The sequence below is a fragment of the Coloeus monedula genome (assembly GCF_965178545.1).
Source record: "Coloeus monedula genome assembly, chromosome: 1".
In the NCBI taxonomy this organism is placed as follows: domain Eukaryota; kingdom Metazoa; phylum Chordata; class Aves; order Passeriformes; family Corvidae; genus Coloeus; species Coloeus monedula.
In genome coordinates, this window is record NC_138781.1 from 145,189,529 (window position 1) to 145,201,103 (window position 11,575).

At 43.9% G+C, this 11,575-nt stretch overlaps 1 protein-coding gene across 2 annotated transcripts; it reads left to right on the forward strand.

The window, feature by feature from the left end:
- The first annotated feature begins 5,418 nt into the window (after positions 1-5,418).
- UTP23 (UTP23 small subunit processome component) lies at positions 5,419-9,261 on the forward strand. 2 transcript variants are annotated; one of them, XM_082284603.1, is made up of 3 exons: positions 5,419-5,633; positions 7,713-7,887; positions 8,762-9,261. In XM_082284603.1, exons 1-3 carry the CDS (start codon positions 5,446-5,448, stop codon positions 9,146-9,148), a joined length of 750 nt encoding a protein of 249 aa, XP_082140729.1. In that variant the 5' UTR covers positions 5,419-5,445; the 3' UTR covers positions 9,149-9,261. The 2 variants fall into 2 exon arrangements, with proteins under 2 accessions (XP_082140729.1, XP_082140730.1); XM_082284604.1 differs by lacking the exon at positions 5,419-5,633 and adding an exon at positions 5,648-7,084.
- The last annotated feature ends 2,314 nt before the right edge of the window (positions 9,262-11,575 follow it).

The window sequence follows — 11,575 nt, forward strand, 5'->3', positions numbered from 1 at the left end:
TTTCAGATACACTCCAACAATGTTTTATAGCCTGTGTTTATTATAGGTTTTTTTTGAAATGTTGAAACTGAAAACCTTACCCTTTTCATTTTTTGTAAATCAGTTAATTTCTCATATTTAAGCACGGTGCTATTACTTACTGCAGATAACCACTGAGCATATTTGCCCAAAGCAACACATTCAGATTAAAAAGTCTGACAGAGGACAACTTTGGGAGAATCAGAAGCTATTTTCTCAACAAGCTACAAGCATTTGACAAGTGCCAGCTATTAAGGGAAATCCTTGTTACTAGGCCTACATCAAAGCTCCTTTGATAAAGAACAGATTTCACTTCAAGTAATCCATGTCACAGCAATTTTGTTATTTAATTCTACTACTGCACTACCTAGCACTCAAAACCAGAGCTGAACTCATTTATGCCAAGAAATAGCCTGCTCTGCAGAGAGCTAATTTTCTGCTAGAGCACATTTTGTGTGCAGTGTGCCTGGTGAAGCCTGGTTTCCTGTGATGCCTGGTTCACCACTGCACAGGCTTGGGAAGTTCAGCATGAAGCTCTCCTCCAACTTTGGATACAGAGAAAGAAGGTTTCCTTCTTCAGTGACATCTGTTTTCATAAATACTGTCTATTTACCCACAAGGTGTTAATATTCTTGGTAAAGACACAGGAACTGTTTTGCCAGATCAGAACTGTACCCAAAAACCTGTATCCTGTCCAGCAGCAAACAAGGGCTTGTATTTCAGAAAAAGAAGTTCCCCGTTTCAAATTCTGTTTCCTGTCTTTGGACAAAGCAAGTTACATTAACAAAGGTAATGTTTAAACAACCTCCACATTCCTCCTCAGGCTCACTTCCACAATGACACTGCTGGTAGGCAGGCTACTGAAGATGCAAGTGGTTTGTTAGTTCGTCAATAAAATCCTCACTTTAAAAGAAAAACCCAAAAAACACTCCCAAAAACCAAAACCAACCCCCCCCCCGCCAAACACTAGAACACTCAAAACCCCAAACTCAAAGGCTTTTGGTGGTGCAGCCAGATAATTGATGAAACTTCTTAACTAACAATACAGTAACTAGTAATTTCTAAAAGCCATTTTCCTCTGAACGTTATGACAAGCTTTGCTGTGCTACAGACAGTCTCTGTAAGGGTATGTGGAATGTGAAAGCTTTTGGTTCATTACGTTTTTTCATTATAGAAGACATTAGAAAAAAGAGGGGCAAATGATCTATTAAACACACACAGGTGCACAAAATTGCTGAATAAGCAGGTGGTAACAAAGACAAGAGTGAGGAGAAGAAGACTTGAGGACATTAAGGAGCTGCCCAGGCAGACACCCTGAGGAGGGCAAGCCTGAGCTTTGTCTCTGGTAAGAATGAGAAAATATGATTATCATGAGTACCACAAGATACTTGAGGGGGTGTATAGGACTGTGCAAAACTTCTTATGGGGTATCAGCAGGAGTCTGCAAAACTTTCTATGGGATGTTCATAGAACTGGCCAAAAACAGGGAAAGGAAGGATCAGGGAGGATCTAGGAAGACACATGGGAAAATGAGACGTAGGGAGGTGCACATGTGAGCTGGCAGCATTCAGTACATTTGTCTTACTGAACTCTTTGCCTGACCACAGCAACTAGTCCTACCTTTTTATGAAGCTTGTTCCTAGCTATTCTTTCTCACCTAAATATCCTGCCCCAGTGTATTTAATCCTATGGATGTGTAATCTGCTATCAGATTTAAACTGGACTAGCTAGTTAGCAGGAGGAGACACACATACATGCATAGGAGGATCAGTGTTCAGGCATGGCCATTAGATGGACCGAGGGGCCACGGTGATTTGTGAATGAGGGTGTTCTGGTGAGTCCAAGGAGTGAGGGTGTGTGAGTGATCACCAGGGCATTTCAGTCATGTTCAGCTGGAGAGGGGGAGCAGGACTTCACTCTCTACTTACATTATGTGCTGTGGCGAGGGTGGATGGTGAGGTGCCACGACCTTCTGGAAGTGCCTCCAACAAAGGGAGTCACTCGGCAGGCCACTTCTCACGCACTCACACACACACTGGATAGCTCATAATCCACAAAGAGACCGACGACAAGGAGCAGGGGAGGGGCTTCGTGTGGGGTTCCACAAGGTAGTTTACTGCCACACACACGAAGGGATCCAGGGACGAAGATAAAGGAACAACCCAGGGTCCAAGATTTAAATATGGGACCGGATAGGGGCGGAGAAAATACCAGGGGCCAATGGTCGGGGAATACAGGGGTGGAGCATAGGCGGGGTTAAGGTAGGGGAGCCAGTAAGGGAGTAGCGAGGGAGGAGCAAGGGAACAAAAGCCAATGGGAGAACCGGGAAGGGAGAACTTTCCACAGGGAAGACCTATAGGGTAAAAAGGGGGCAGGAAGGCCAACGGGCCAACCAGGAAAACAGAACCGGTGTATATCAACGTAATTGATATAGTTAACAGAAAGCCTCTTAGGAGAGACCATTTTCTTTCATCCTAACCTAGTAAAGCCCTAGGGCTCATCCTTCCAGGGCGCTGTTGTGTTTCCTTCATTGACAGGCTCACCGGCCTCCACAATTATGTGTCATTTCTGGTAGAGTTCTCTGTGCCATGGTAGTCTGAATGGCTGGCTCTGTTAGTGTCCTCTGTGTGTGCCACACTTGTCCAGGACACATGGGAGCATAAGAATCCTGCTGGGTCCAGAGAGGATGGATGGTGTGTGGATAGATTTCAGCAGCCAGACGCAGCAAACCCCACGCACCAGAGATGTCTGGATTCAACACCTCTCATAAGATCCCTAGGCTTTTTTTTTTTTTTTTTTTAAATCCACTTTACAGATGGCTCATGGGAATAGTAAAATAATTGAACTTGAAAGAAATAAGGTGAATTTTAGTATATGCAAAATATTGTCAAAGTATGAAAGAAAATGCTGAGAGAACTGTACTTCTCTGCACTGCTATAGTAGGCTTATAGACATTTTTAACATTTTAAATTTAAATTTAAAAATAAATTTTAAAGTAATTGCATAAAAGTGAAATGCAATTTACATAATTATACTGAAAGTAGTTTATCATCCAATTAATGTCATCTTCTGACCAATGGAGCATGAGGAATCTGTGCTGGTTTGCCTGCTAGCCTGCCTTCTGAACATACTCCACCATACCAGCTGCATTACAACTTGTCTGTAATGATGCTATTTACCAGGGGAACTGTATCTCATCCCAATGGTATTTAACACCCTACTCTGGATTATATCTTACTTTGCACTTATTTGAAAAACTAGTTCAAACTCTCATTTACTTGTTTTTCATTTTTATCTCTATTTTGTAATAGCAGCTGTTATCACTGGTGATTCCTCATTCTAGCTGTAAGATGTGGGAAGTGTTTTTAATATTGAATAACTGCCTGTCTTTGGGCAGTTACTTAGTTGTCATCACATACACACAAAGCAAAAACAAGCAAGCAAAAACCTACTGGAAGAAAAAATAATTTGTCTAGTAAGGTTTTACTTTGGAGTTTTTCTGAATGTTTTTGTTTAACATTTTCAATAATGAAACTGTGCAGTTAGGAGAACTGGGTCATCGTGGCATTATGGAAACATGTCAGCCACAGGACTGAAGTTTAATAAAGATCTTTAGATATAAGACTATGTCTAATAATGAATTCAACATTTCACTTAGCTCATAAGGCGGCATATATCCATGTATGTCCATGATACGAGCACGCACAACTGTCCCCTGAAGACAGTTGGAAAGAAGGATTTAATGGCAGAAAAATACTGTCAACAGCACAATTGGATCCCATGGAAAATATTCTCAATCACCTGTTCTTTGCACTCTTCATTCTAAGTGCTTTGAAATATCTTCCCATGTAAATATTTGAATTCTAGAATAGTAATCAAATCCTTTATTTTTCAGTTTCTCTTAACACCAACTAACTTGCTTGGAAGCACTTATTTTCCATATCTATTTTCTAGCAAAAAGGCCAATATGACAGCTGGGTATTTGCTTAAACAACCTTAGAGCAGCCTGACTGATTACAGCAAACTGGCAGGTGCTTGCCGTGGTTTTGCTTGTAGTACAGTTGTCTCAGGTAGAAAGATGTCTCCTGTGGAACCTGCATAGCAAGACAGATGTCTCCAATTATCATTTTGATGGTGTTAAGGTATCACATCCCCTTGCCTGCCTAAAACCAAGGGCATTAAGTTCAGTTTTTAATGCCAGATGTCTGGTGTGCTCATGTTTTGTGTTGGACAGGGAGGAGTTTGTGCAATGGCTTTTTCAATGACGGCTGTGTCCCCAGGCTGCAGTGTAATTAAATAGTCACAGAAAAAAGTTATTAAAATGTAGAATGGGCTTTTCAACTTCGGTTTTGTGGACATTGAACTTAGATTGATGTAGCCAATACAGGCAAACAATATAAATGGGCACTGACTAAACGTTCTTAAGTATTCCTAAACCTTCCACGTAAACAGCATCAGGGTGAGAGGATGTAGTGTTAGCCTGTACCAGGAGAGGTTTACATTGGACATTAGGTGGAATTTCTCAACAGAAGGGGTGATTAGACATTGGAATGGACTGCCCAGGGAGGAGGTGGAATCACCGCCTCCGGAGATGCTTAAGGAAAGACTGAATATGGCACTCAGTGCCGTGGTCTGGTTGACAAGTTGGTGTTGGGTCCTAAGCTGGACTCGATAACCTCTGAGGGCTTTTCCAACCGAATTGATTATGTGATTCTGTGTGCTGATGTGTGATTAAACTACTGTCTCTGCGACAGCAACTGTGATTTTATCAATACATTGAACTAGTAAAAACAGAAAACTCTGCATTTCTGATCTCAGCAAACGGCAGGAACCAGCACAGCACCGCAAAACAAGGGGCAGTGAAACAGCCCTGAGGCTGCCCGTGTGCCGGGATGGACGGGCAGGTGGGACCCTCCGGGGGCGGGGCAGCTCCCCGGCCACGCACCGCGACCCCGGCCGGTCCCGGCTCTGCGGGGGAGGCCCCGGCGCTGCCCGGCCGGTTCCGGCTCTCCGGGAGAAGCCCCGCGGCCCCGGCGCTGCCCGGCCGGTTCCGGCTCTCCGGGAGAAGCCCCGCGGCCCCGGCGCTGCCCGGCCGGTTCCGGCTCTCCGAGAGAAGCCCCGCGGCCCCGGCGCTGCCCGGCCGGTTCCGGCTCTCCGGGAGAAGCCCCGCGGCCCCGGCGCTGCCCGGCCGGTTCCGGCTCTCCGAGAGAAGCCCCGCGGCCCCGGCGCTGCCCGGCCAGTTCCGGCTCTCAGGGAGAAGCCCCGCGGCCCCGGCGCTGCCCGGCCGGTTCCGGCTCTGGCTCTCCGGGAGAAGCCCCGCGGCCCCGGCGCTGCCCGGCCGGTTCCGGCTCTCCGGGAGAGGCCCCGCCCGGGCCTGGTGCAGCTTCCGGGGCAGCCGCGGCCGTTTCGGGCGGCGGCGCGGGCGCCATGGGGGTGACGAGACAGAAACATGCCAAGAAGATAATGGGCTTCTACAAGCACAACTTCCAGTTCCGCGAGCCCTTCCAGGTGCTGCTGGACGGCACCTTCTGCCAGGCCGCGCTCCGCAACAAGATCCAGATCCGGGAGCAGCTGCCCGGGTACCTGGACGGCGCCGCGCAGCTCTGCACCACGCGGTACGGCGGGGAGCGCGCTCCGGCCTCCCGGGGCCCTGGGGAGGAGGTGGCGCTGGGGGCTGAGGGTGACTTGCAAGAGGTTGGGAGCATTCCTCAGACCCAGCTGCCTTTCCGAAGGTGGCATGAGGGGCCAGCGGTAAGCCCGCTGTGTGAGGGAGGGCCGGGTGGGTCTCTTCCCACCCGCAGCGTCTGATTGGTGAAGTAACAGCAGGGGCAAGCTGAGATCTCCTGGGCCTGGAGAGTTCCTGCCTTGCTGGAGCTGCAGCCTACCAGTGCCAGGTTGTTTCCAAAGTAGCTGTTCACAAGAGAGGACAACGATGTGCTAGACAAAGACATGGAAGCATGTACATTACATACTGAAGTTGCATCCAAGTTGCCTTTGTTATTACTTAATTATGTTTATTGTATGTATTAAAATACAAAAACCCAGTTACGTTGTATATCTGCAATAACACAGAATAGCCAACTGCCCACTAGGGAGGGAATTAGTGAAAATACCAGGAAGATGTATACCCTCGGCTTGAAAAACACACTGAGCCTTCTTGCACAGCATATGGAACTGGCCTGCACTTCCAAACAGTATAAAGTATTGAGTCATGTCCTTAGCTGTGAAGTGTTTGGGAATTGTTTTGATCCAAACTGTATTCCTGTCATGTAGAAATGTCACTTCTTGCTTCTTCTTTCAGCAATATCTGTTGGTCATTTTGACCAGGTTCCACTTAGGCCAGCTGAATGGACTCATTTTCTCTGCTGTCAGAACACTGAGTTGCTGAGACAGCACCTCAATGTTATGAAAAGAACCTTGCTGGGGAAATGAGCTGACTCGCTGTCACCCCCAGGTGGGATCTCACTAGAGTGGAGTCATGGGGGAGAATCCCCTTCCTCACCTTGCTGCCTACACTGCTTGTGATGAAGCCCAGGACACAGCCTTGGACACAGCCCAGGCTTTCACACTGCCAGCTCATGTTGAGTGTCTTGTCCACCAACACCTTCCAGGTCACTCATCAGGGCTGCTCTCAATCCATTCTCTTCCCAGCCTGTATTTGTGCTTGGGTTGCCCTGACCCATATACAGGACCTTGCACTTAGCATTGTTGAACTTCATAAGGATTACACAAGCCCATCTCAAGCCTGCCCAGGCCCCTCTGGATGGCATCCTTTCCCTCCAGAGAGTCAACTGCACCACACAGCTCAGTGTCGATGGCAAACTTGCTGAGGGTGCACTGAGTCCCGCTGTCCACGTCACTGACAAAGATGTTAAACAGGTCCCAATACCAACCCTTGGGGAATGACACTTGTCACTGGTCTCCACTTGGACATTGAGCTGTTTACTGGAACTCTTCAAGTGCAACCCTCCAGTGAGTCCCATATCCACCAAGTAATCCATCTGTCAAATCCATGCCTCCAGGTTAAAGACAAGGATGTTGTGTGGAGCAGTGTGAAAAGCTTTGCGTAAGTCCAGTTGGGTGACATCTGTTGCCCTTCCTTATCCATCAGCACTGTAACTCTGTCATAGAAGGCCACCATATTTTTCATCATTTCCCCTTAGTGAAGCCATGTTGGCTGTCACCAGTCAGCTCCTTGTTTTCCACATGATTTATGTACTTTCCAGGAGGATCTGCTCCATAATCTTACCAGACACAGAGGTGAGACTGACTGGCCTATTGTTCCCCAGATCTTTTATTTCCATTTTTTAAATTAAATTAAATTTTAAAGTTTTATAATAAGTTAATTTTAAAATAAATTAAATTTAAAAAATAATTTTATTTGTTAAGTAGTGGTTCATATGCTAGGTGGTATCCAAACTTAAATTTAAGGACTCAGCATTGTCACTGATGTGAATCATTTTTAAATCATTTAATATATCTTAATGTTATTACTGGTTAATCTTGTTTACAGCCAAGGAAACCTTGCTGATGTCTTCAGATGGGCTATTGCTTTTTTCTGGTTGCCATTTACAAATCATAGAGCCTGAACAACTGGGTGTTGCTCATTCCTAAGTAACTCACATCAGCCTTTTGCTGTTGTAAAAAGTATGAGATTTTTTTGTTTAAAAATCATTGCCTCTTTTGGTTTTCAGATGTGTTATAAAAGAACTTGAATCACTGGGGAAAGCACTGTATGGAGCAAAATTAATTGCCCAGAGATTTGAAGTTCGAAGCTGTTCTCACCATAAGAATCCTGTGAGTGGTTCAACCTGTTTACTTTCCATGATTGAAGATGGCAACCCTCATCACTTCTTTATTGCTACACAGGTAAAAGCTCATGGGAAATGTAAGTCTATTTCTTTTGAAGTGATGCTTTGATACCTAAGGATGAAGAAGCCTACAATAACCTCGATTATGAGGTTTTTAAATAGTTTGTGGGAATTAATCATCTAAAGCCTTACTTGCTCTTTAATGTATTTCCTAATTATGAATCAGGTAATCTTTTCTCTTACTTGAACAACTAGATTTTTTTTACTTTGTAATGATATTGAGTAGTTGAGCTGAAAGTGTACAAAACATGACTACCTATTGACATGTAAAAAACAACTCGTGAATGCTAATTTGTATATTGCTTGTGTGTGCATCCCCTTCCCTGAACTGCTTTGCACAGTAGTCTGAAAAATGAAATTGTTAACATCCATATAACTTCAATTTTAAAAAATCTTGAAGTAAAGAATAAATAACTATACAAATAAGAAAGGCAGTTTTTTCTTGGGTTTGTTATTGGGACTGCATGTATAAATGATACACAATATATAAAAAATGGTTTGTAGTAGAATTCTTCATATTTATGTAAGACACAGGAGTTTGAAAATTATTACAGAAGAAATTATGTTACTTCTTGTGTTATGGTGATCTGCATACAAGTGAATTGGGACTTTTTCCTCAAAAAATGTATGTATGCATATACATGCAGGAAAAAAAAATGTTGATAAATTTTGCATCAGAAATACAGCTAGTCAGGAGAGAAGTTGAAATTTAGAGTGCTCTGAAAGGCACTGCCATGTATATCTGCTAGATTAAGTTTCTTATCTTTTTTATAATGTAATTTATCTTCATAGTTTTGTATTAAAAGTAGGTGCATTTGAATTGCAAATACCATTTAATCCAAAAATATTGACTAAAGTATTTAATTTTGCAGGACCAGGACTTATCAAACAAAGTGAAAAGGAAGCCTGGCATTCCTCTCCTCTTTATTATTCAGAACACTATGGTGCTAGACAAACCTTCTCCTAAATCTCTGGCATTTGTTCAGAAGTTGCAGACAAATCAGCTTGTTCCAGAGTACCAAAAACAAAGTATTGTGGAGCTTAAAGAAAAAGAAGGACTAGTAAAGCAAGAAGGTGAAAAGAGAAGAAAACGCAAAAGGGCAGGCGGCCCCAATCCTCTCAGCTGTCTGAAGAAGAAAAAGAAGAAAACACAGGAGGGTCAGGAGCCTTCTGCTGAAAAGAAGAAAAGAAGAAAAAGAAAACGAAACAGAGTTAAAGCAGAAGCCATGCAGTCAGTGCAGAAGAATGAAGGAGAATAAACCCATCTTTGTAAACACCACAGAGCTTGAACATTGTTAGAACTTTGGAAAAAAAAAGATTAATATGCAGTCATATGAAACTGAGTTGTTAATATTAAAATTTATTTTTATGAGATGGTTCTGCTTATTACTGTATCACAGCATTTGTAGGTTATTGTCCTAATAATTTATTGTTATTTAGTATTGGGTTTGTGAAAAAATATTTAGGAACCCTCATATTTTGTTATTCTCTCCAGTATCTTGGTTTGTGTCAAAATTCACATGAGATGTAGCAATTTTTTAGAAACGCTTCTTGGCTTACATGTGGATGTTGGTGGGATATTAGGTTTCTTTCTAAATCAAAGTTGTTAATAAAACTAGTTTTTACAACTGGCTTGTTAGAGATCATGAAACTTATCTAAAATAACACAATATCTTATTTATCTCTATTGTTTGAATACAAAAGTTAACTCTTGCAAAGAGACCGCAAGCCCTCTAAAGCCCTGCCCAGCCTAAATTTCTCTGTAAGTGCCATATGAACCAATATGTCTCTTGGTGTTGATCTTTATTTATTAAGAAAATCCTGGAGGGTGTGCAATGTGTTGATATTCCTGGCACTGTAAGGGCATCTTTAATCTTGCCTATTTTATCTGTAGTTTGTTCTTAATTTTTAATAGGAAAAATGCAACTTAAAAATGCCGAATCAAAGCACTGGTAATGCCATCACAGTATAGCAGAGCCATGCAGGAGTCCTGGAAAACAAGCAGCTGAGGATGATGGGACTCAGGCCCTGCTGCCTGTTCTGCTGTTTTGTAAGGTTATGAACAGAACAGAACTGGGTTGGGGGAGAGTTGTGGTTTAACCCCGTATGGCAGCTCAGCCCCACGCAGCCGTTCAGTCAACTGCCCCTGTGTTGGGATGGAGAGAATCAGAAGGGTGAAGCAAGAGAACTTCTGGCCTAAGATAAAGACAGTTCAATAGGGGAAGTAAAAAGCATGCAAAGCACACAAAACACAAGCAAAGCAAAACAAGGAATTCACAACTTCCCATGGACAGGTGGGTGTTCAGCCATCCCCAGGAAAGCAGAGCTCCATCAAGTGTAATGGTGACTTGGGAAGACAAATGCCACCACTCTGAACATCTTCCCACCATCTTTCCCAGCTTTATATGCTGAGTGTGATGCCATATGGTATGGAATATCCCTAGGGTCAGTTGGGATCAGCTGCCCTGGCTGTGTCCCCTTCCAACTCCTTGTTGTCTCCCCTGCCTACTTGCTGGTAGGGTGAGAAGCAGAAAATGCCTTGACCCTTTATAAGCACTGCTCAGCAATAACAAAAACATCCCGACACTTAAGCACAAATCCAAAAACATAGATAACTGTGAAGAAAACTAACTATTCCAGCCTAAAGCAGCACCAGGAGAGAGTTTCCAAAACTGTTTCAAGTACCTGATTTTCTATAGTAACTCTTGCTTCCTATGCTGTTGCAGTGGGGATACTGCAACACGCATCTATCAAACCAGGAGTCCCGTGGAAAGGAAATATATATGGACAGACTGATTCTTGCTAGATGTTTCAGAGATGTTTATTTCTCCAGCCGCATGGCCGGGGCTCTACCGAGGAACTGAGGCAATCACGGGACCGAGGGTCCTTCTGCCCACGCAGGGAACACAAACCAACCCATGGGAACGAGGCTGAGCAGGGGCAGGGAAACCCCGTGCCTGTGCCCTCAGGGCCCCTCTGCCAGGGCTGCACGGCAGGGGAGGGACCCCAACACCTCACCCGTTTTATTTTAATAAAAGGAGAATGAAAACAACTGGATAAACATAACAAGAACAGTTTCAAAACAAAACAAGCCACCCTCCTGAGTCCTTAAATGTCCAATCAGATTCTGTGGAACATCTTAGGGCTGACAGAAGGGAGACAGAACTCTCTGAGCATGCTTTGTGGGGAAACTGAGGCAGGAGAGGGTTTAACTTCTTCCCTCCCCCTTTTCATCCCCCACTCGGCATTGGAAAGGGATTTTTGGGGAAACAATTCGCAAAAGCATGGTTTTGTGAGGGAAACCATGGATAAAAAAACGGATTAGGAATACACTGGGGGTAATAGGACATAGGGTAAAAGGGAAAGGTGGGATTAGGAAAGGGAGACTGTAGGGGGGACTTACAATGGAGATATTGTCTAACATGACTACGATTTTTTGCATATATACTGCCTTTTACAGGAACACCATCAGGCCCAGTGACCTGCGATGCTTGTAACCCTTTTCTACCTCGCGTATAATTTTGAATTCCACGACTTCTCCATCTCCCAAGCTTGGGATGCATTTTTCAGGGTTATTCTTTTTAATAGCAGTTCTATGCACGAATATGTCTTGCTGGTTGTCACACCTTGTTATAAAACCATAATTTTGCTTAACATTATACCATTTTACTATTCCTAAGATCTTA

Bases quoted from the DNA above. Each gene is read 5' to 3' on its own strand.
- UTP23 (XM_082284603.1), top strand. From the start codon at position 5,446: ATGGGGGTGACGAGACAGAAACATGCCAAGAAGATAATGGGCTTCTAC. The intron at 5,634-7,712 runs GTACGGCGGGGA...TTTGGTTTTCAG, and splicing joins GCGCAGCTCTGCACCACGCG to ATGTGTTATAAAAGAACTTG. The intron at 7,888-8,761 runs GTAAAAGCTCAT...TTAATTTTGCAG, and splicing joins ACTTCTTTATTGCTACACAG to GACCAGGACTTATCAAACAA.